A 25093-nucleotide genomic window follows, 5' to 3' on the forward strand; every position below is an offset into this window, starting at 1 on the left:
TAGGATTATGAAGAAAAAAAATGTTTTCCTTATTATTTAACCATTCACAATAACGCCTGGACATCAATTAGGAATGAAAATAGAATGAATTTTTATTTAAAGTTAGCTTAAATGCAATCCTGTCTTTAAACACGCCCCTTCACACACAACCACCATTCATACTCCTCCTGTAACCAACACACAACAAAACAAATCTCAAATTATGTCAGCACTTTAAAAACACACCACAGTCTCTCATTACAACAAAATATTTGCACCTCCTTCAACTTGAGGTTTCCAACATCAAGCTGCCTCTTAATTCAAGACAAGCCATTTCATATTTACGGCCAACCTCTGCCAAAAATAAAAAAGAACAATACGCCTTCAAAACTCACTGAAGAAGAAAATTAGAGGACACTTGTCTTCATTCCATGCAGTTTTAAAAGGACAACTTTTATGTCTCTGTCATTCAGACCTCCCTCACTTCCAAACAAGCCACAAGTGTTTTAATGCAGCATATAATCGATTGCTATATACATAACCAATTTGTTCGAACAGCAGACCTGATTGGGTGCATGGAAGAATGAATCATGAAAAGCAAAAAAAAAAAAAAAAAAAACATTTAAAATGTCTAGAATGAGTGCCGACAGGTCATGGTTTGCCATGCAGCCACATGTTTCCCACATTTCAGCCACAATTGAAGGACACTCGTTCATAAAAATGTTCTCAACCCTGAAATCTTTATAAAACACAAAAATGCTCTTGAACAGCAGCAGAAACAGAAAATCTTGCCTATTCGCCTAATCTCAATTATCCTTTAATTTCTGCAGAATATAGTATGTATAATGTGCGACTTATGCAAAGTTTCAATATGTACTGGATTCTCGAATTGGCCAAAATGTGCTGTATACAACAGAGATGCACATTAACAGACTATGAACATTAATGGCATGCACATTAACAGACTATGAACGCACGCTAAAAATAATATTTACTAGCAATGTGTAATGGGTCAGTCTTGTTTTTTAATTTTCTTCTCTTTATTAAAGCTTTGTGGCATGCCTCAATTGGCCAAATGCTTCTTTCAGCCCAAAACAGCAGGACCGCTCATTGCCATAGAGATCACATAGTTGAGGACACCATAATCTCCTCAACAGGTTGGCAGGGCTGTAGTGACAGCTTTTTAACATGAGATGGGCACCAGATTCTTCTTCTGGAAGCAAGAGAGAAACCTACAACGTACTGGTTACGCAGCTCAAAGAATTGAGCACAAAGAGAAAAAAGAATCCCTTTAATTGCAGATAAATATGATGGTACTTTTGAGTATGCTCTACAAAATAATTTAACTTAAAGGGTTAGTTCACCCCAAAATTAAAATGACGTCATCTTTTACTTCCCCTCATGTCGTTCCAAACCTGAAAAAGATGCTGAAGAAGAATATTTTTGTCCATTAAATGACTGGGGTCCATAACATCATTGGATGGATCCCATCGACTTTCATTGTATGAGCAAAATTTGGGCGAACTATCGCTTAAGTGTGTAATTTCTGCAGCACAAATGACACCAAATATGGCTGCAAAACTGCTTGTTCTCTATTTTGGACAAACAGGCAGTTCTGCTTCAAAAACTCACGCTATTGGTAATTCTGTTCAGTAGAAATCACACACTTTCACCTTCAGTCTCCATTTAGATTAGAACATTTAGATAAGCCTTTGAATTTGCATGCCAGTATTGTAAGGGAATTAGCAGTGATTTGTTTCAGAGCCGCATACTGTATAATAAACACCTACAGACCACTGCAAAGGCTCCAGACATTCCAAACGCAGGATAGCCCAGGAAACTGTTGTTAATATTAATACGTTTGAATGTGTGTGTGATAGAAAGCGGGCATTAGTGTGAAAAAAGAAAATGAAATAATTAGTGAGCTCAAGTTTAATAAGACATTGCTATTACAAACTCATCAGTATGGCAAAAGGAGCGGGGGACTGAAATTTAAATTGAGCTTTGATTTAAAGCTGCCATTGAATGTCCAAAGGAGTGTGAGGTCTAGACATCTATTAAGAATGAAATGACTATTTTAACTAATCTTACATCCTATGCTTTGAGCAACACCCATCATTCTGTTAATACAGAGGAAGCAGATTCAGAGGCCCAATGAGCAAAAGTAAAACAGTGTTTATCTAAAGGAATTCCAGGTCAGTTTTGTAGGATGTTTTAAGTTCAGATCCAATTATATAATACAGTTGTTTGAACCTAATTTAACATGCTACTAGAAAGAGGAACGGCTATGTATTTTTTTATTAGTGTATTCAAAATCATTCTTATTTGATCAATGTTTGGCATATAAGGGACTTAGTAACATCACTTCCCGTTTACATACACTACAGTTCAAAAGTTTGAGGTCAGTAAGATTTTTTTAGTGAAAATATTTACAATTATTCAGCAAGAACACATTAAATTGATCAAAAGTGACAGTAAAGACATCATAGTGCTGTCAAATTGATTAATCACATCCAAAATAAAAGTTTGCGTTTACCGTAAATAATAACGTATATGCGTGTAGCTGTGTACTGTGTGTAATTAAATAGACACTAATTAATGTATATATTTATATGTATGCATTTATATATAAATAATAATTTTATTTTAGATATGATTAATTGCGATTACTCAATTTGACAGCACTCAATTTTACAAAACATTTATCTTTCAAACAAATACTGTACTTAAACCTTTTTTTGCTGTTATAAGACCCTTGAAAATATGCATCAGGCTTTCCAAAAAAAATATTAAGCAGAACAACTTTTTTTCAACATTGATAATAATAAGAAATGTTTCTTGAGAAGCAAATCAGCGTATTAGAATGATTTCTGAAGGATCATGTGACGGAAGACTGGAATGCTGACGCTGAATATTCAGCTTTGATTACAGGAATAAATTACATTTGAAATATATATTAAAATATAAAACTGTTTTTTTTAAATTGTCATAATATTTCACAATATTACTGTAATTTATTGTATTTATATCACATAAATGCAGCCTTGGTAAGCATATAACAGACTTCTTTCAAAAACCTTACCAACCCAAATGTTTGAACGGTAGTGAATAATTTACTTAGAAAAATTTCTGATGTGACTGTTAAAATCTTCCTTCTTACAAGACTCACCTGAACAAACACACACAATATGAACGCCAGTTTCTGTATCGTAACATACACTTGACTACAGCAAGCTTTTGAACATTTCCACTGGTATTGCTTAACAAGAAAGATACAGTTCATTTAACACACTATTGATCCTATAGTGGAACATGTTGTCGGACTATATAGGGTAAGTCAGCACAATGGAACCTGCCATTAAACAGCATCTAAAAGGCATTACTGCAAAATTGAAAACAATAAAACAATTACAAAACAGCAAAACGTGAAATATAATGTATAAAAATATCAAATGACCAACAAATAGCCTAATTAATAAACTGTAGTTTAACCTTTTTTCGTAGCCTATGACTCGTGTGGATGTTGTTTCCATTCTGTTGACTTGTTTGCAGCTATTACAAAAATATGAAGATAATGTAATTTTAGCTTTGGAGGACAGAAATAGATTTCTCATTTAGGATGGTTTAAACCAATGTTTGAAACCAACATAGAAAGCCACTGTTAGAAAACCAATAATTTGTGTAATTGGACTTTAGAGTCGACTCTCTTAAGATACAGCCCTTGATACAACTTCCTCGAGTGATAACTAGCCAGTGTTCTCAATCTCATACATATTCCGTTCAATAACGGTCCAAAACAGTAGTTTAGAATGGACATAATTATTGTATGGACCACCAATGCTTCTAGTCTGCATCTGTTGCCATGAGTGTTAGGAATATGGCTTACCAACATAACAGAGAAGATGAGCTGTCACAGCGTGCCTCATTGACCAGAGTCCTTCGGAACAGCGCGCTGTGTGCAGGAACAGCATGCGGTGGAGACTGAGCGGAGAAGCGGTTGAACCAATGTGTTTCTCTCCCGGCGAAACCGGATCCTCCGGTCCACCCCACCCAGGGCTGCCTCCGCCTCCAGCGCGCGCATAAAGGGTGCGTTGTTACCTGCAGCCGACACACTCTTGACGCCCCGCACGCTTCTCTGGGAGGAGAAACTTATTTATCTGCAGTATTTCCGAACAGTTTCTCCTTATTAAGCTCCACCAGTATATTCACTTCTACCCTGCTCTTAATGTCCCTTCTAATTTATTAAGTAAAACCAAATAGCCCACGCGCAATTAAACCAAATCACGCGAGAGCGCTGTAGCCTATTTCAGATGTAGGTAACTAATCACAGGTAATTTCAGATATTCGACTATTTGATGTTTTTATTGAACAGTTTTACACACACACACAAAAAAAGAAATAAGGCTATATCGCCTAATTTCTAATAAAATGACATTTTGCATATATTTTTCTACATCAATGAAAATAGCTCCAAATAACACCATAAAGCCGGACTGGAACTATGAGTGGAGCGGATTTGCTCACTTGGCTAATGGTGCCGTTACATTTGCCGCTGTTTAGCGTATTTACATTGGCGAAATCCAGTCTTTTATATATATATATATATATGAATCCATCCTAGTAGCTAGGTGTGAGGGCGAAATTTTCCGTCCTGACAAAGATTTCGCGAGGGGTTCAGGTTGGTCGCGCAAATTCACGTGAATGGGTTTCAAATTGACTTCTGTGTGTGGTTATTTGCAAATTTTACTGAAATGTCGCTATGTAGCCTACCATACCTTAAACGGATACTCCACCCAATAATGGAAAATTCTCAATGGTTGTTAAGTGCGTCCCTACACGTCTCACGTGAGTTTCACGCACCACCTATATCATGCTTCACAGTGCTGACAGTTTACAGGAAGTAATGTTTTATAGTTTAAATTAGTCTTAAATGTTAGTATTTTTCTTTCAAAGACATTTCATCCAGAAGACATTGGTTTATCTACTGGAGTCGTTTGGATTTTGTTCACTTTGTGTGGTTTTTGAGGAGTCAACTTTGAGAGACCCTTCCACTTGCATTATGTAAATATGTTATATTGTTCTTTAAAAAAAGTGTGCGTGTGTGTGTGTGTGTGTGTGTGTGTGTGTGTGTTCCACAGAAGAAAATCAAAAGTCAGTCATAGGGTACATCTGGGACATGGAATATGAGAGAATTTTCCATTTTTGGGTGGAGTATCCCTTTAAGAGAGCCAATAAATAATTCCGTTATTATTTATTAAAATATTCAAGCTTCTCTGGTTTATCACTTAGCCTAGTTTAGAAAAAAAAAACGGAATTAAAAACAGTTACAGATTCACTGAGTTCGGGTCTTTGGACTGGTCTGTATGCACCCCATTCATATTTGGAGGGGTGACGACAAACAGTTGAAGCTATTCATCCCATGCTGTTGAGGTCTATTTTGGGTTTTACCCTGTTTAGAAAATGGTAGTGCTCTCTTGGACTAGTAATCTGTAGATAGGGCTATATTTTCTAAAGCAAATAGTTGGCAGCAGAATTTTTATGACCTTTGTTTTTTTGGTGTGTGTGTTTTTTTTAAAGCTTCACTGGAAACAATGTAGAACAGCAATGAAAAGTTCTTTCATTCACCTTTCCGTCACTAATTCAATAGCTAAACAGCGCCTCTTACTGGCCAGTAAAGGTGACAGCAGCATACTTTGGAGTAATAGTATCTACATTGGCAATAATGATACTGATGTGATGTGAGCTTCTGCCCTTTCAGTATAAACTTTACTTGATTGACATGTTTGCCACGCATCCAGTAATGTATACCACCAACAAATAACATAGACATTGTATGCTCAACACGATGTACAAATCAACGGCACAAAGCATTTCACATTCTTGAGAAAGGAACTCAGACTGAAGCTGAATAAAATGTTGACAGGCTGTAAAGGGATTTAAAGGTCAACCACAGAATTGGCTAATATATGTTACTTGATCTCCAGCCAGTGTGTTTGGTACAAAATGTGAGAGATGGGAGCTGTGGCATTTTCATAGGGGGGCCACTGGTTGGTTAGTGCTGTAGCTTGGTAACAAGCATGCTTAAACACACAGAAGCACAGGCCAGTTAAGTCTGAACGAAAGGTAAACATTTTTAACCCCATTGACTTTATTTATTGTATGGACAAAAAGCACTCTTTAAAAACATATTCTTTGTTTTCAACAGAGAAAAAGGTTTTGAACAACATGAAGATCAAAACTCTTTTACTTTGATTCAAGCCAATTTCTCTTGTTATTCAGGGCTCTGGCTCATTGTCCTGCTGGCTTCTACGCCATTTCTCTTAAAATGATAGATAGATAGATAGATAGATAGATAGATAGATAGATAGATAGATAGATAGATAGATAGATAGATAGATAGATAGATAGATAGATAGATAGATAGATAGATAGATAGATAGATAGATAGATAGATATTAGACAGACAGACAGACAGACAGACAGACAGACAGACAGATAGATAGATAGATAGATAGATAGATAGATAGATAGATAGATAGATAGATAGATAGATAGATAGATAGATATTAGACAGACAGATAGATAGATAGATAGATAGATAGATAGATAGATAGATAGATAGATAGATAGATAGATAGATAGATAGATAGATAGATAGATAGATATAAATGGCGTAGAAGCCAGCAGGACAATGACCCAGAGCCCTGAATAACAAGAGAAATTGGCTCGAATCAAAGTAAAATTGTGTTGATCTTCATGTTGTTCAAAACCTTTTTCTCTGTTGGAAACAAAAAGTAGCCTACTTTTGTGCTAAAAAGTCAATTGGGTTAAAAATTGTACCTTTCATTCAGACTAAACTGCCCTTCTGTGTGTTTTCCTATAATATATCCAAGGATTTGGGGAAATATTCCATGTCACTTCCTCCAGACTGCATCCTGTGCAGAGGATCACGTTCGTGACTGTAGTAGAGGCGGAGTTTAGGGTCAAAGTTTTTCACAGAATTCGGATTGTTGCTCCTGAAAAAAAAATGCTGCGATAGCGGTTAGCCACATCTTTCCAGCAACATAACTGGTAAAAAATATATATATTTTTTTTGCACTGTAACTTTTCGCTTATTAGCGAGTATTAAATAGTCTGACTGAATAATCTGACAAATGTAGCTATAGCCTATGTCTCTGTCGTATTCGAGTGAAATCAAAAATACATTTTATGACCAGATTAAAGTTTTGGCATTGTCTTAAATGTAATTGTCGTCACTCGTAAACAGTTCACGTGAAATAGGCCTATTCGTTGACTTTAAATGTTCGAATGTCACAGGAAATCACGAGTTAGTCACGGATGAAAAGTGTTTTATGATGCATGTCGAGTCTCAGAGTCTGTGTCGCATAGGCAGAACATTTATACTGGCATTTTTTTCAAACAGGTAGGTACGCTGCACATTTGTTGTATAGGCCTAATTTGTTTTGCATTGGGTTTTTTCTAAAATAAGGCACCTGTTGAAGATGTTTGTATATGATGGCATTCAAAACTTGAATACTAAAACGCCATTTAAAGTGCCGATAACCGCTGCATAGACAATTTTAGATAGCCTGCTTCATTTTTGTAGCCTAAACTGTCATCCAAACAATTTCAGTATAATTAAAATTGTATGCAATTGATAATGTTGGGTGACATAGAATGAAATCTGTCATTATTATATTTGCTTTTGCTGCATGTTTACATTTTGCTGTTTCATTAATTGCTTTATATTTTAATAGCTACTGTCTTTTAATGTTGCTCACGCCTGGGATGGTTGACAAAAGCTAGCCCATAGTAGTCAGTGAATTTTATTTTTATTGTTAGAGTTAAATGTTATATTATTATTTTTTAAAACAAGAAATCAGTGCCTACATAAACTGACTTTAAAATAATAATGACTTAAGGAAAAGTGTGACAACAGCCCCATATTGGTCTCACCATATTGGTTTAAGCGGTCTTCATGAATAATTTTCGTCACAATTTAAACCTGAAAAAATATATGAATCAAATAGACATTCAGGCGCTGTATGTTCCGTTTGTTTAGCGTTCAACTCATGTGACCCCTGAGGAAAATGTCCCGTTATTTGAAGCATTTCACTGCGGTGGGGGATGAGCAAAACACCGCCCCCCAGTGGCATGACGAGGAACCACACGATGCCAGTGAAGACTTGGAGCTCGCCACAGGGCAACACTTGGAGCAGGTCAGCTTCAGGGACTCCCTACGCCGACTCTACAAAACAGAGAGGTTTCAGGTAAATCATTACACTCTTGAGATATATTTATGTTTACATCAATGAATGTAACTTAGGACTGTCATTTTGTTGATTAGATTGTTGTTGTGTGCTTGGTCGTCTTGGATGCCATTTTCGTTCTATGCGAGTTGCTTATTGACTTGTCTATCATTCAAGCAGATCATCACAGAATCGCCCCACAGGTAAGTCCACTTTAGAAGCCCAGTCTGCACAAAATGTGGGTTTAATGTGTCATGTGTCAACAAAAATATGACGTCAGCGATTATTCTGTTTATCCACTATCCAATTGTTCCTCTCATCATTCCAGGTATTCCACTATCTCAGCCTCGCCCTTCTCACGTTCTTCATGGTGGAGCTGTGTGGAAAAATCTATGCTTATCGCTTAGAATTCCTCCACCATAAGTTTGAGGTGTTTGATGGGATTGTGGTGGTGGTATCCTTTATCCTGGATATTGTATACATCTCAAAGGAAGATGCATTTGATGCCATGGGGCTTCTGATCTTGCTCAGGCTGTGGAGAGTGGCCAGGATCATTAATGGTACGGGAATGATTTTTACCCAGCAATAGAACACAGTAATCACTTACTTCTCAGGTACCCTGGATCTGGAGGTGTATTTCACAATCAATTTCTTTTTAGGGATTAATATATACATATATTACAAACTTCAATTTGGATTTAAGAAAATTATATATAATATGATTCTCTAATGAGGAAATACATTTTTCATCCTAATTATAATGGTTTCATATGTCAGACAAAAACATCAGTAAAAAAAAGAAAAAAAGATTGACAAATAAATACATTTTGTGAAAAACATTTGAAAGACATTAAAATGTTTCAGAGTGATAAAAGGCACAATATGTAAGATTTTTTGATCAAAATATCCCACAAGAACAATTTTATATATTTTGTTGACTAGTGTACATGATCCCAGATGTTTCCAAGAATGTTTAAATCCAGAGAAATAAGCTATTTTAAAAAGGAATTGCTTAATAAAAATAATATTATGTGTTTTATTAGACAGGTGAGCAATCTATGTCTGGATGTCATTCCAGACATAGAGCAATCTATGTCTATGTCATTCATCAACAGAAAACTAATAATTGTTATAGTTAGTAACAGTTAATCTTATTGTTTAAATCTTGTTTTCATGATTTACCACGAGTACCAGGTTTTACCATGCCTATTATTGATCTAGCTTACTGCAGTGTGCAACAAGTGTCTCATAGTAGCCGGTAAGCAAACACACAGAGTAGCATTGCAACATAACTTTCAACACACTCAAATAGATATAATATGATAAAACAGTGCTGCGAAATGACATATTGTGGCTTTTTGGGTGTTCACCAAGGTTCCGTACTTGATCCATTTTACTTAGGTAATTGATTGTGTTTGATGTACATTATCACTAAAAATATCTCTCTAAAGACATAACTTATAGGCTGTTATACCTCTGTAACCCACTGTTGCACAATTATTCTAAAAATGTTCTTGTCTTTTCTTTCTTGTTTGCTCTCTTATAGGTATCTTGATGTCGGTGAAAAATCGTGCCCATCACAAAGTTCAGAAACTAAAGATCGTCAATGAAAATCTTGTTCATCAAATCAATGATCTTCAAGAGCAGAACACAAAAATGGTGAGTACCTCTTCTTTAACATTAGTAATGATTAATTGTATTAATTATTACATTAATTATTTGAATCTTTCAACAGGACGAAGAAAACGCCAGGCTTCGTGTGCTCTTAAAACAGCACAGCATTGAGTTTTGATGCTCCAGGGTTATTCATTATACTCATCACAACATGCGAATGAGCTGAAGACTAATCATGTCTATTCATTCCATGAATTTGAAGGTCATGTTAGAGTGTGATGTGTTTATTGTGACTCGATGATCTTAATCTCTGTTCCCTGGCAGATCTTTGGCAGCACAAATAAGGGCAGATGGTTATTAAAGCCAGTGACCCATGTAGGTCAAAAAATAAAACAAATAATGGAAATCTATAAACTGCACAAGGTATATACTGGAAATGTAAAACTCAATAGATTGGTGGATTTTTTCTTTTTCCGAAAGACTATTTTCCAAAATCACAAGAAGTATTGCTGTTTTATCTATGAACTGCACATTTCTCTCAATGTTTTTCTCATTCTAAATGTCAATGTGTATGAGCAACTGAAAGCTATGCAATAAATACTGTTTTGTATAAAAGATATCAAATGTTGATAGACCAAAATATGTAGCTGGTTCATGAATTGGCTTAGTAACAGTAGTGGTATTTCATGGGTAAAAAGTAATCTTTATTGTGTAAAAATATGAATCCGCACATTATATACAACACGACTAGTCAATATACACTATATACACCTTTTTCTGAAAAAAAAAAGAATTGACAGAGAAACATTGTTTCAGAATGAGTGGTCTTCCTTGCATGCATTGCCAAATCATACAAATGGAAAGAAAAAGTCAAAGGGCAGTTTAGCATCAATTGTAGGAGGAACTTTGAATCCTGGACTGGCAGAAGCAGACACATCAATAAAACTCACTGAGCTTGTGACTGACAGAAGACCACTGGCACTGAGAGCCTAAACAAAGAAAGATTCCAATGTTAACTTTATCTCAGGCCAGTTGGATAAACTGCTTAGATTAGTCTTAGAATTAAGTCACGTTTCATTACGTTCTTAAGACACAATCTACACAGTGACTACGTTTATGCAACTGGCCCCTGATTTCACATAAAACATGATTTTTATGAAAGGGTTAGTTCACCCAAAAATGAAAATTCTGTCATTAATCACTCACCCTTACGTCGTTCTAAACCCATATGAGCCCGTTCATCTTTTGAACACAAATTAAGATATTTTTGATAAAATCTGAGAGCTCTCTGACAGCAATTTAATTACCAATTTCAAGGCCTAGAAATGTAGGAAAAACATTGTTAAAGGTCCCGTTCTTCACGTTTTTTCGAAGCTTTGATTATGTTTACATTGTGCAATATAACATGAGTTCATGTTTCGCGTGTAAAAAAAACAGTATTTTTCACAGAATTTACTTATCTGTACAGCACTGTTTCCTCTTTCCTAAAAACGGCCTGATGATTTCCTTGTTCTATGAAGTCCCTCCTTCAGAAACACGTAACGAGTTCTGATTGGGCCAGCGCTTCCCATGTTGTGATTGGACAGCAGCTTAGCCCGGAAAGGTCCAGCCTCTTACCATAACGGGGAGATGTAAGCATAGAAATCATATTCATACAGCATTCATCTATATGATGTCTATGGATGCAAGCGCTGAATTCTCCACGTGGGAGAGCAACAAGACCACGCCCCCTATTTTGCGTGTTCTTGTGGGTGGAGGGTTAGTCAACAAACGGTTCTAGTGACGTCATTACATCCCTGCACTTCCTGCTGTAGTCCAAACCGGCCGTTCGCTGTAGGCTTTGAAAGGGAACTTCTGTTAAATAAAATATCTCGCTTGGCATTGAACTTTGAGCTTTATAATTGTACAGGTATTATTTATGCTCTAACAGCAACATTACACACTAACTAAAGTTTGAAAGATGGAATCTCGAAGAACGGGACCTTTAAAATAGTCCATGTGACTCCAGTGGTTCAACCTTAATTTTATGAAGTGACGAGAATACTTTTGGTGCGAAAAAAACGCGTCTGTGCCATTCTCCTACATCAGAATGCTGGCTCACCGTTGGCCAATGCTGTTCACATGGACACCCAGACCCATGCATGTGATGCTGACAGGAGTTAGTCAATGGTGATCCGGCATTTTGTAGTAGAACTAGGAAAGCTTTGCATTGTACAACGCAAACTTCATAGGAGACTTGCACAGACGAGAAGAAGTTGCGTAAAGTTGTTATTTTTGTTTGTTTTACGCACTCAAAATGTATTCTCGTCGTTTCATAAAATTAAAGTTGAAACACTAAAGACACATGAACTATTTTAACATTGTTTTTACTACCTTTCTGAGCATTGAAAGTGGTAATTAAATTGCTGTCTATGGAGGTCAGAGAACCCCCTTTTTATAATCAAAAATATATTAATTTGTGTTTTCGAAGTTGAACGAAGGTTTTATGGTTTTGGAACGACATGAGGGCGATTAATTAATTACGTAATTTAATTTTTTGGTGAAATAACCCTTTAAATACCTAAAAATGAGAGTAACGTTGAGCCATGCTTTTGTGGTAGTTAAGTAAAAAATATTATGGGCGTCTTCTGCATGTTGACAATTTTAACTGTGATTAGAGAAAAGAGTGTGTTTTAATAAATAAAAGTTTTGCATAATGGCTGAAAGTCATGAAACATGTTCTGGTATGTTAACTTACCAAACTGCTGGTGTTAGTAATGATTGTTTCCATGGCGCTCACAATGTGAGCCTGGGGGTTCACCAAGGTTCCGTACTTGGTCCATTTTATTTCAAGATGGTAAGACAGTGGTATGCTGCAAGCCTGCGTGCCCTTGGTAAACCATAAAAGTGGTGAAACAAGACATTTGTTGAAAGAATAAACAGTGGTTTACAAATCAGCTTTGCATCATCATGTCAACATTTCCCCTAACTTACACTTCTCTTTAAAAAAAATCCCAATGTGTGAGAACATGAGTTCTCCATTCCACACAGAAAATAAAAGTATGTTGTTTACCGATGTTACTGTTTGGTTTTGTATTGGCACCCAATCCAAGGGGTTCTGAGGCAAGGAATTCCCAAATGAAGCCACATGATCGGGGAAGCTCTGCCCTTTTAGCGCCCATAAAATGACTTCAGATACCAAAGAGCAATTCACCCCATCAGACAGCCTACAGGAAGGGAGGACATGAATGCACATTCAATACTAATGGTGCTTAATATTACTTACTTAATTGTTGGACAATGCTTGTGTCATCAAAACACAAATTATTCAATAATCATTATTATTATTATTATTACAATATCTTCTCACTTCAGAGTGCAGCCTGATACCAAGTTTATCCCAAACAAGACAGGGGAGCGCTGAGACGAGCCAAGCAAGCAATCCTGATTTTCAGAGTTTTGGAGGATAGTAAGTGATCCTTTTGGGTCAGCGGACTGAACTATCCCAGTAAAACAGGGGTCAAGGACTGTGCCACAACAGTGGATGTTTGGATACATGACAAGCTTTGCATTTATTTATTGAAATATATTATTGAAGTTAAACACTAGCACACCTTTAAAATAGTTCTAAATAAATAATAATGTTTTTCATTTTTCACAATGAATTAACATGACAAAAACATATGTCATATATAATGTCACACAAACATATTTTTTTTGTCAGGACCACTATTGTCTACTGACTATTTTTATTGACTCCTGGGCAAGAACTCCCTCCGCATCCATGCAGGCTAGCATGAATAAGAGTAGGGAAAGCAGCATTACATCCCTTAGGGTAAACAGAACAGAACCAACGTAATGTATTGCAGATATCACTAATGTTGATGTTAAATGTACAAAATAATTAAATCATTTTAGTCTGATTCAAGGGGAATTAGAATACCAAATCCTGACTGGACGAGAAGAGGAGCTGGGGGTGGAGGAGGGAAAATGAGCTCTGGAGAAACGCAATAGGTGCTGATAGTACTGAAGGAGCTGTGTATGCGGTGATAGACGTCTTATTCCAATAGGTAGACGTGATCAGCTGACAGTCAGCTGATGCGAGCATGACTAACGTTACCTGTCAGAACTGACGCTATGCTTGATTTCAGAAACAATACACTGTAAACCCGAAAAAGTTGAGTCAACTAAAAAAATTAAGGTAAACAGTTACATGTTCCCAATTATAAGTAAGCAGAACTATCAATATTTGAGTTTTTAGTACTCGTGCATGTTAAATGCTCCTAACTCGAGGTAGTTAAATGAAGAAATTAAACCTAAAACTCCCTTGAAAATTCCCCCCAAAAAAAGTCTGTTAGTGCCTCGTGACTATTTCCCTTAGTTCTCAGCTGTCAATGATGACGTCATGAGTGCGGCAGGCTTGGTTATAAGAAAGGAACTTCTCCCTTTGAAAGATATCCCTGATGGCTTGGTGGAATTGTGTGGTACACCAGTTAAAAACCAGGTCTCTTATTTGGAGGTCAAAATATGCAAAAATCTAAAAGAAAGATTTGACTTAAATTATCTTCCAATAATTGATAAAGTACAAAATAAATTCAATGCCTGGTTAATTAGAGATTTTTCTTTGGCTGGTAGAATATTGTTATCAAAGGCAGAAGGGTTGTAAAGATTAGCTTATATAGCAATGGTTTTAGATGCTTTTAGAAGTCAATTATTAAGGAAGTTAATAAGAAAATGTATAATTTTATTTGGAAGAATAGGCCACATTACTTAAAGGGTTAGTTCACCCAAAAAAGAAAAGTATTTTATTAATTACTCACCCTCATGTCGTTGGACACCCGTAAGACCTTCGTTCATCTTCGGAACACAAATGAAGATATTTTTGTTTTATTTTCGCCGTTTCGTAAAATTATTGTACAGCCACTGTAGTGAGATGGACTTTGTATCGATGTGTTTAGTGCCTTTATGGGTCTTGTGAGTGGGAATATACTGAATGGCAATGGAGGCCTTTCTGAAGCTTTTCTCAGCCATCAGCTTTCAACAAAAATATCTTCATTTGTGATCCGAAGATGAACGAAGGTCTTACTTTTGAAATACTTTTCATTTTTGGGTGAACTAATCCTTTAAATAGAGGTATTTTAGGTAACTCATTTCATCAAGGTGGTTTAAACAACTTTGAAGTTTCTAATAGAATCTTTAAAATTAAATGGATTCAGAACTGTGTCAAATCTAATAACAAATTGTGATATTATATTCCAAATTTAATTCTTGGCAAAATTGGCAGTGTTAAGTTTCTCTTCAAATGCAACTTTGATATTAATAAAATTCCCATTAAGTTGTCTAATTTCCATAGACCAGCTCTGTTATCCTGTCTGCTGGTGTATAAACACTATTTCTCTCCCCACAGATGTTTGATATGGAATAATAAAGATATTAAATATGAGAATAAAACACTTTTTTTGGAATATTGGTTTAGAAACAATATTTTATTGGTGACACAGTTGCTTGGTCATGATGGGTCTTTTGCTTTCATACGAAAAAGTTCTTGATAAATTCAAACTTCCAATACCTGCAAGGGATTATGCAATCGTTTTTGATGCTATACCTTCTGGTCTCCTTTAGTTATTCCGGGGTGCCATTGATTTTAGTTTAAGGTTAGATGGTATAAATATTGTAGACAAAAAATGCAAAAATAACTTGCTTAGACAAGTTTTCAGTTCATTTACGACTCCCCAAGCTAAAAGTTTCTGAAATTCAAACTTTCGGGATATTGAGTTGGAGGAGGCTTTTATGGTTTCAAGGAGATACTGTGTCATCAATAAGATTCGTGAGGTTTCATTTAAAATCATTCATCGCATTTACCCAGTAAATCAGGTTATTAGAAGATTTAAGAAAGATATTGATTTGAAATGTGTGTTTTGTCATTTGAATGACGAGACAATTTGTCATCTTTTTTATTGTATATGTTCTAAATTGTTCTGGTATAATTTTAAGGACTTTTCTAAGGAGTTTTTTGGAACTAAGATTACTCTGGAGGACAAAAATATAAATATTTTTTATGACAAGCGTTTAGAAAAAAACCCATTTGTTTTGTTCTTAATTTGTTTATTATTTTAAGAAAATATCACATTCATAAATGTTGATGGGCAAAAAATAGAACCTAATTTTATACAATTTAAGTTTGAGCTTTATCAGTATCTTAAATCATTGGAGGGTGTAAGGAACACCAAGGCAAAAAAGATTTTAGACTGTTGTAAAGCCTTGAAATTGTATCCTTTATAAGGACCTTTGTATTTACTTTGTAACTAGAAATATGAATTTGTTTTCAATACCCCTGTGTATATAGTTATGTTGTTGTACATTCTAATAATTGTATTTGTATTATTGCAATTTATATTATTCTTACTACTTATTTTTGCTGTTATTAATGTTGTTCTGTACTTCTGTTGATAAAAAAAGAAGAAAGAAAGGATATTCTGCAGTTCTTGTTCCGGCCACAAGGGGTCGTCCCACCACATAGCCAGGATTGCCACTGAACCGTAACCCTGCTGTGCTAGAGATCTGTCAAAGGATGTACACACAACTATTACTTCCTTCTTAATAAGATAAATGACTCAAGAGTTTAGAAGAAAATATTGAAAGGATAGAATTAAATACCTGCAAGAATGTAATATGAAACTCTTGTTGAATGGGCACCGCAATGCTTTTAATGGCTCCCAGCAAAAACGATGCCAACACATTACGGATTTCCCCAGCTTCAGTGTACCAGAAAGTGTATTTCACCTGACAGAATAGTCATGACCTTGTTAAACAGTTTATGACACCTAATACATTTCAGATTTCTGATATACAAGTAATAGGTGCATTATGTGCACACCTGCTGAACAACATTGTTGCAGATGTCACCAGACTCCAGGAGCACAGGAAAATAGGCAGCACTGTCAGCTGGGTCCACTGGCGTCCACGTGCCCTCCAAAGACTGCAGGGTAATGGCTGCCACTTCCACACCAATGACCTCAGGTAACAAACGAAATATATGTAAAGATAAACTGCAGAAACAATATCTTTGAATGCAAAAAGTACAACATGTGAAATTCAACTTACTTTAGCTTCCTGTTTTTTCCCCTAGAGCAAACAAAAAGAGGTTGTTAAATGACATAACATCAGAACTGTCAATAAAGCTCCTTTGAAACGTTGGTTTGAAGACCAAGGAACTCACAGAACGGATGTTGAAATTAATATAATTCCTTAAGCCCAGCGCTTCAAGTGTTGCACAATCACGCGCCAAATCAAAGCTCCTCATACATCTGCTTGTCTGGTCCATCAAAAAACCTGTTAAATAACAGGGAAATCTATGTTTAGCAACAGATAAGAAGGTCCAACACAAATTATTTCATTTGGTAGCCATCTTTGAAACAACTCTCAGGCATTGATTGAGGCATTGAAGTGCAGCTCCTATCTCTTTGAATGGGGAAACATCAAATTCTTCGAAACTGTTCGCCAAGCTTACGATTAAATTTCATATTTGAGATCACCAATGAAATCTGACAACAACTGTCTCATAAATTTTGTTTCTAAACTGCATTTTTCAGCCTGGACCAGCCAATGTGCAGTCCAAAGCACGTATCTCAGAACACTGCCTGTTTCTATAGCACCTGGAGCGGCAGCTGCAGTAATGCATTGAATTTACTGGTCAACGATTGGCTCTTTCATTTAGAAGGCGGCCATATTCGCCAAATTGGGCATTGCACTTTCTCCCATTTATAAGTAATTAGAGTCTTCCTAAAGTCTTTGCCTATATATTATACTTTGACGTGAATTGTACCAAAGCACACAGTTGCAGTTATAGAAAGGAATATTTCCATCCACCTGTTTTATGTGAATTTATTGTATTGCATAAAAAATTGTGTGGAAATGCCAAGATGCATATACATTTTGAAAATGAGCATTAATAAACATACAGACTCAATTGAGGTGCATCATTTTTTATCTGATAAGAATACATGTGCATAAACTACAATGGAAACACATTTACTAAATAAATCCCTCGATGCACAAAAAAAAGTCATGTGGCTTTGCCTTAAAGGGACAGTTAACCCAAAAATGAAAATGATCCCATGATTTACTTATCATCAAGCCATATTAGGTGTATATGACATTCTTCTTTCTGGTGAATAAAATTGGAGTTATATTAAAAAAAAATGTCCTGGCTAATCCAAGCATTATACTGGCAGTGAATGTAAGAAAACTGAAGTCCCCCACGCGACCCTGAAGCCCAAAAAAGTGCATCCATTAATTATAAAAGTACTCCACACGGCTCTAGGGGGTTAATAAAGGCCTTCTGAAGCGAATTGATGGGTTTTGGTAAGAAAAATCTCCATATTTTAAACTTTATAAAGCAAAATATCTAGCTTCTGCCAGACCGTCTTTTGTATTCAACTAACAAAAAAAGTGTAACACATCTTGCAGTTCAAAACGCTTATGCTACATCGGACGCCAGTAGCGTAAGTTGAATACGGATTGCGGTCTGGTGGAAGCTAGATATCCTCCTAAGGAGGAGGCAATGGTGTTTGAGTCTCACTGTATGTGATGTCCATGTACTGAACTCTTGTCATTTAACTATGGCAAGGTTAATACAATTTTTCATTCTAGGGCACCTTTAAAAATTTCAACTGCCATTCACTGCCATTATAAAGCTTGGAAGGGTCAGGACATTTTTTTGTATTCATCTGAAAGAAGGATGGCTTTAGAGTGGGTAAATCATGGGGTCATTCTCATTTTGGGGTGAACTAACCCTTTAAAAGATCATCTAAGATGGCATAACTGGCCTAACCGTGGGATCAATTTCATTGCACAGGATCTCAAATGTTGGTTTGGTTCATTCTAAAATGCCTATGTCAAAGTCTATTATTAAAATGTTTTGGTATAATGACCTTCCATAAACGTTTCACATGACTGCATTCTCAAACACCAGGCATCCGAACGAAAGACAACATGACAGCATTTGCTGCGTTTCGTCTGTGCGCTCTGAGGCGCAAGTGCTTTATGACGGGCTTGCCTGACTACAGCAAATTCCATTTATATTACAGAACCTTCCCAAGAAGTGGCGATTTTGTTCTCTTGACCACATGGGATGGAAACTTTATTCGCAAATGATTTATGTAATATTCCAATTTCATGCATATGCTAAACTTTGAATGGAATCTAACCATGCAGCTTGCTGTTGCTATTCTGATAGCACTGCGGCCGCAACTATGGACATGCAGCACAAACATTTTTTGGGAAAAAGTTTTTGTTCCGTCTACCTGCTGGGTTTGCGTCTAAGCAGTGAGCTGTGCCCGCGGTGGCAGGAAGGGTGAAGAACTCCTGTTCCCCCTCCGCATTCACTGTTTGAATCACATCTCCATACTGAGGGTAGAACAGAGGCAAAAGGGTTGCTTAAACATCAATTCAAATTGTGCATTTTCAGGAGAACATACAATAGTTGCATCTCATTTCGAAGGCTTTGTCCTCCAGAGGTCGTATCTGAAGGCTGCATATGTCATCGAGGTGATCTCATTTAAGAAAAGTAACCGTTAGAATGCAAAGTAATGAAGTGATTACAGTATTTTACACCTCACAAGAATAACTTTTCTTAAACAAGACATCCTTGATGATGTATCCATCCTTCAAATGTGACCTCTGGAGGAGGCAGCCTTCCAAATTAGCCGCAGCTAATATGTCCTGTTAAATGGGGAACGGATAGGCCTATACAGTAATCAAATTCTTTTTAAGTTATACTTTCCACTTCTGCAGAAAAACAACCATCCTGACATTTTAAAAATCAATATGTTTTTGGATAAAAGTAAAAACATTGGCAGAGAGAGTGAAACTGTATATCAGTGCAGGCACTGGTCGGTTATAATTATATTAAATCTGATTCAGCACTGTTTCCTACATGTAACCTAATGCTAATTTAAAGGACAACTCCGGCTCATTTTTAAGTTTATCTTGATCGTTATATCTTTGTGAGTACAGTCTATAGAAAAAAAACCCGAACCGGATTGGTCCTTGCAACACAGAGTTATTAGAGTTAATGCCCAGAGCTCAGCTCAATACTTAGCTAAAACAGCAGCTTTGGGGGCATAAACATAAAGGGTGTCTTTGTGCCTCTTAACAGACACAAAATGCAATTAAAATGTCTGTCCAACATAAACAGGGCACATACATGACAACGATATGCGTTTAGCCACTTAGCCATTGTTTAAATTCACCTGTTTCAGCCGGCTAACTGTAGTCTCGCGCTGACGTCCCGTGGGAACGCAGTTGTAGCCGGAAAAAAGGCAAATAGTCCAATTGGGAAGAGCGCCATGTGTATGAAAAGGCTCTGCTTATCGGCTCGTCGGTTCTCAGTATCGAATGTGTCTGAAAGAAACGGTTTTCAATTCTGTACTGCTGATCCGAGAACCGCTGCTCGTTCAGTTACTCACGCATGCTCAGTATCAGCTGCTCGTGAGTTCATCAGATCTCTCAGCAAAACATGTCTCAGTTCAGAGAACGGTTGAAGCTACAACATATAATTCAAGATATTAGTTTATTTATATTCTGAGGGACTGTCACTCATGTCAGAAAGTGAGCAACTAAATAACTTGTGGGATCAGCGCTGATTTGAGACGCAGACCTTTTTGAATGATTCAGACCGATTTGGTGAACTGGTTCGTTATTAACTGTAATAACTCCGTGTTGCAAGCACCAATCCGGTTCATTTTTTTCCCTAAAGACTGTACTCACAAAGGTATAACGATCAAGATAAACTTTGTCCTTTAAGTGTCAGAACAAAGACAAATTATAGAATTTTCATTTTTGGTTGAACTATCCCATTAACAAATATTTAAAAACTTTACCTGGTATCCTGGTGAATTTCTCACAGCAGGACTTTTAAGTGCACTGGTCATGCTCAGACGGCCAAAGAAGAATCCCAAAAATCGGCCAAAAAGAGAGTCAAAATTCTCCTCAGTGGGAACTTCTGGTGTCGCAAACGTCAAGCCATCTTCATCTGAAAAGGAACCAAGAGTGAAATTTAAACTGATTTAAACATAAAACTATTCACAGTTAAATGACTATATGACTATATACTATATGGTAAATCCACTTAAAATGTACCATCCATTATTGGATGAATACAGGTGAATAGAATAATGGTATAAAGGTGTATTAGAGCTTAATAATTAAATGAAGCATTAATTCAAAAGATTTCACAAACTGCCGTACAGTTAGCAGTCTGAATGCAGAAGACATCAGGGTTGAGCTCTCGCTGGACAGTGGACTGAACTCGAGACAAACCCTCTTGTGTAGAGCTCAGGGAATAGACAGCCGACTCCTGGTTGCACATTCTGGGGTCATTACTGTAAGGACCATACAAGGTAGTCACTCGTGAGGATTTCTTTTTTTTTATAAAACAATTATTTAAATACTGTCAACAACCAAATACAAAAACAAACACAAAATCAAGTCAGAAAGGGCAAAATGTCCCATTATAAATATTTTATTACAATAACACATATTTTTAGTCCTATTTAATTCCAAATCATATAATGCAACATTTGAACACTGATTTTAAATTAGATTATAAATCATTTCAATTCATATATGAATACCAGAAAAAGTGATTTTTAAACATGGTACTTGGTATGTATATGGGTAAATTTCAAGTTTTAAATAAATATAGAAACATTACTATTTTTTATGCTTTTGAAAAAAAGTCTCTTCTACTCACCAAGGCTGCATTTATTTGATCAAAAATCAAGGAAAAAAACAGTAATATTGTGAAATATTATTATAATTGAAAATAATAATTATTTAATATATTAAATATATTTTAATCTATTAAATGATCAAAATTTGCAGCATCATTGCTCCAGTCTTCAGAAATCATTCTAATATGCTGATTTATTTTATAACCTGTGATACATTTTTCAGGAATCTTTGATGAATAAATAGTAAACAAACAAAAAAAGAAAACAAAAAAAAGAACTGCATTTATTTAAAACAGATATCTTTTGCTACCATTTGGTTTGGGGTCAGTAACTTTTTTTCTTTTTTTGACAGACATACTTTTTCAGCAAGGTTAATTTATTTTGTTAAAAAATAATTATATTTTAAATAAATTATATATTTTTTACGTTTTATTCATCAATGAATCCTGAAAAAAGTATCACACGTTTCAAAAATATTAAGCAGCACAACTGTTTCCAACATTGATAATACATCATCATTTTATAATGATTTCTAAAGGAACATGTGACAATGAAGATTAAAACAATTCAGCTTTGCATCACAAAAATAAATAATATTTAAAATAATTTTAAAATTGAAATCCATTATTTTAAATTATAATATTAGTTCACAATATTACAGTTTTTTCTGTATTTTTGATCAAATAAATGCAGGCTTGATGAGCATAAAAGACTTTTTAAAAATGCTACAGCTAAACTATAAGGTTGATCTGTAGTTTTTTTTTTTTTTTTGATTTAGCATTCAACATGATAAAAAAAAAAAAACATGACTAACTTATATGAATCATATTAAATTAATAGTTCACCCAAAAAATACAAATTCAAAACATTTTGCCTAACTTTTGTTTACCACTGATGAAAGAAAATAATACAAGTTTGGAATGACAATGAATTTCATTATTTTTTTTATGAAATGCTCATTTAAATGTTCCTTGTTTTACCTAGTTACGATATTGATATGAAAGGATAATCACATCTTCTATTCCAGTTTTTTCTTGAAGCAAATCTTACCTGACTCTCTGTACTGAGCAGTCAGTGAAGAGAGACAGTTCCTCTGCACAGTCTGGATCACAGCAGCAGTTTATGTCACACTGCTCGTGCTGTAGGTTGCACGGACACAGCTGAACGACTGAAGGGAAAGGAGACTATTAGGCTGAAACTAGTAAACGAGCACACTGTTTTGGTCAGATTAGTTAGGCATCACATTCCTACCATCGGTGACGGGGGCAGGGAGGACACCGGACAGGAGCAGAGGCGGTGCTGGTGCGGCGGCTCGCGGGGATTCGAGGGTCGCGTAGGGGATGAGGCTCTCCGAGGACTCGGTCTGGTCGGGTGATGCGGTCACTGATTCGGGCGTCCTGGCTGTTGGAGGGGGGAAATCAGACGAAGAAGAACCGACTCCCAGCTCCGTGAAATTAAGCGTTTCATCTTGCTCAGAAGACGTGTCGTTTGTGTCTCTGAGTGTTACATTAATGTTTCCTTTAGCATTCTTGTCTTCAATGCAGAGCGCGATTTCTAAATATGTCAGAATTATAAGACAACACAACCCCGCCATGCTTGGTTACAGCGCGTTGTCATTGGTATCTAGGAAGTGAAATGCATTGTGGGATTGCGAGGCTGCCTATCCATTAAAATCCAAAACGGGCAGATTCCTGCGGCTCTTCTATAAATAAGAGTAAAATATAATTTAATAAATTCGTGGGTCAAACTGTCTGGTTATAAACATTCGGAAATGCCATATTGTTTTGATCATCAATTATTAAAAGCGTGAGCCAACAAGAAATTGTCTACTATGCTATGTAAAGTTGTATCTAGGGATGTAATCTTTTGCTAAAAAATAAAACCAGTGATTTATTTTTTGTTTTCACAACCACTGCAGATGACTTTGTTATACATATAATTTGAGATCAACAGAATTCAGATAAAATGGGAAAATATACATTCAAATATAAGAAAAACAAAACAAAGAAATAAACCAATGCCAGAGTAGAATACAATAATAAAAATATATGTATTTGTATATATATATATATATATATATATATATATATATATATATATATATATATATATATATATATATATATATATATATATATGTATGGCTAGACAGAGCATCTCCAAAACTGTAGCTCTTGTGGGGTGCACTCGGCCTGCAGTGGTCAGTAGGCTATATATCAAGTGGTTCAAGGCAGGAACAGTGGTGAAGCGGTGACAGGGTCATGGGCGGCCAAGGCTCATTGATGCACGTGGGGATGAAAAGGCTGACCCGTGTGGTCTGATCAAACAGACGAGCTACTGTAGCTCAAATTGCTCAAGAAGTTAAAGGGTTAGTTCACCCAAAAATGAAATGTATGTCATTATTGACTCAGAATGTCGTTCCACACCTGTAAGACCTCCGTTCATCTTCAGAACAAAGTTTACGATATTTTATATTTAGTCCGAGAGCGTATCCAAGTGTATGCACACTTCTCCATGTCCAGAAAGGGAATATCAGTTAGTTAATTAGAATCTCTTGAAGCATTGAAAATACATTTTGGTCCAAAAATAGCAAAAACTACCACTTTATTCAGCAGTGTCTTCTCTTCTCTTTGTTTTCAAACCTCAAATAAAGATTGAAATGGTCATGAATCAGCGTACTAATTTATGATTCAGATAGCCAATGTCACATGGTTTCAGCAGTTTGACACGTGATCCGAATTAATGAATCGATACACTGATTCATGACCGTTTGAATTTTTATTTGAGGTTTGAAAACAAACGCGGAAGAGAAGACAATGCTGAATAAAGTTGTAGTTTTTATTATTTTTGGACCAAAATGTATTTTCGATGCTTCAATTCTAATTAACTACCTGATGTCACATATGGACTACTTTGATGTTTTTATTCCCTTTCTGGACATGGACAGTATAGTGTGCATACACTTGGATACGCTCTCTCGGACTAAATATAAACTGTGTTGAGAAGATGAACGGAGGTCTTACGGGTGTGGAACAACATTAGGGTGAGTCATTAATGACATAAATTTCATTTTTGGGTAAACTAACCCTGCTAATACTGGTTAGAAATGTGTCAGAATACACAGTAGGCTATACATTGCAGTTTGTGTATAGCTGCAGACCAATCATGGTGCCCATGCTGACACCTGTCCACCACTGGAAGCTCCAACAGTGGACCCTCCAACAGAACTGGACCACAGAACAATGGGAGAAGGTGGCCTGGTCTGATGAATCGTGTTTTATTTTACATCATGGATGGCCGGATGCATGTGTGTCACTTAACTGGGAAACATATGGCACCAGGGTGCACTATGGGTAGAAGACAAGCCGGCAGAGGCAGTGTGATGCTTTGGGCAATGTTCATGCTGGGAAACCTTGGGTCCTGCCATCGATGTGAATGTCACAGAATTGTTGCAGACCATGTACACCCTGTCATGGAAACAGTATTCCCTGGTGGCTGTGGCCTCTTTCCGCTGGATAATGCGCCCTGCCACAAAGC

At 36.2% G+C, this 25093-nt stretch overlaps 3 protein-coding genes across 6 annotated transcripts in view; 1 reads left to right on the top strand and 2 right to left on the bottom strand.

Annotated features, from left to right (window-relative positions):
- The window catches only part of csgalnact1a (chondroitin sulfate N-acetylgalactosaminyltransferase 1a), a 45352-nt gene extending 41165 nt beyond the window's left edge, over positions 1-4187 (bottom strand). For both annotated transcript variants that reach the window (XM_067433383.1, XM_067433382.1), the window contains exon 1: positions 3866-4187. The gene's annotated coding sequence lies outside the window, so the exon portion shown is untranslated. The remainder of the gene's footprint in view (positions 1-3865) is intronic.
- A 2703-nt stretch (positions 4188-6890) lies between these two features.
- hvcn1 (hydrogen voltage-gated channel 1) lies at positions 6891-10459 on the top strand. 2 transcript variants are annotated; one of them, XM_067433555.1, is made up of 6 exons: positions 6891-7050; positions 8042-8249; positions 8327-8431; positions 8557-8788; positions 9775-9887; positions 9964-10459. In XM_067433555.1, exons 2-6 carry the CDS (start codon positions 8070-8072, stop codon positions 10018-10020), a joined length of 687 nt encoding a protein of 228 aa, XP_067289656.1. In that variant the 5' UTR covers positions 6891-7050; positions 8042-8069; the 3' UTR covers positions 10021-10459. The 2 variants fall into 2 exon arrangements, with proteins under 2 accessions (XP_067289656.1, XP_067289657.1); XM_067433556.1 differs by lacking the exon at positions 6891-7050 and adding an exon at positions 7139-7402.
- Positions 10460-10591: 132 nt separating this feature from the next.
- tctn1 (tectonic family member 1) lies at positions 10592-23614 on the bottom strand. 2 transcript variants are annotated; one of them, XM_067433553.1, is made up of 14 exons: positions 22808-23614; positions 22607-22724; positions 21072-21205; positions 20705-20856; positions 19127-19229; positions 17041-17153; positions 16926-16946; positions 16699-16836; positions 16479-16604; positions 16297-16382; positions 13192-13329; positions 12895-13048; positions 12580-12711; positions 10592-10831 (listed from the first exon to the last, which is right to left on the bottom strand). In XM_067433553.1, the coding sequence occupies exons 1-14, from the start codon at positions 23148-23150 to the stop codon at positions 10691-10693; spliced, it is 1899 nt and encodes a 632-aa protein (XP_067289654.1). In that variant the 5' UTR covers positions 23151-23614; the 3' UTR covers positions 10592-10690. The 2 variants fall into 2 exon arrangements, with proteins under 2 accessions (XP_067289654.1, XP_067289655.1); XM_067433554.1 differs by having other exon boundaries at positions 10689-12489.
- Positions 23615-25093: the final 1479 nt, after the last annotated feature.

The sequence above is a fragment of the Pseudorasbora parva genome, chromosome 23 (genome assembly GCF_024679245.1).
Source record: "Pseudorasbora parva isolate DD20220531a chromosome 23, ASM2467924v1, whole genome shotgun sequence".
Lineage (NCBI taxonomy): Eukaryota > Metazoa > Chordata > Actinopteri > Cypriniformes > Gobionidae > Pseudorasbora > Pseudorasbora parva.

What these genes read in the sequence shown, in the direction of transcription:
- hvcn1 (XM_067433555.1), top strand. Translation starts at nt 8,070, where the DNA reads ATGTCCCGTTATTTGAAGCATTTCACTGCGGTGGGGGATGAGCAAAAC. An exon ending in AGTGGCCAGGATCATTAATG is followed by an intron (nt 8,789 to 9,774) that starts GTACGGGAATGA and finishes GCTCTCTTATAG; the next exon opens with GTATCTTGATGTCGGTGAAA. An exon ending in AAGAGCAGAACACAAAAATG is followed by an intron (nt 9,888 to 9,963) that starts GTGAGTACCTCT and finishes ATCTTTCAACAG; the next exon opens with GACGAAGAAAACGCCAGGCT.
- tctn1 (XM_067433553.1), bottom strand. Translation starts at nt 23,150, where the DNA reads ATGGCGGGGTTGTGTTGTCTTATAATTCTGACATATTTAGAAATCGCG. An exon ending in CCCTGCCCCCGTCACCGATG is followed by an intron (nt 22,725 to 22,807) that starts GTAGGAATGTGA and finishes CTTTCCCTTCAG; the next exon opens with TCGTTCAGCTGTGTCCGTGC. An exon ending in GGAAAAAACAGGAAGCTAAA is followed by an intron (nt 16,837 to 16,925) that starts GTAAGTTGAATT and finishes TTGTTACCTGAG; the next exon opens with GTCATTGGTGTGGAAGTGGC.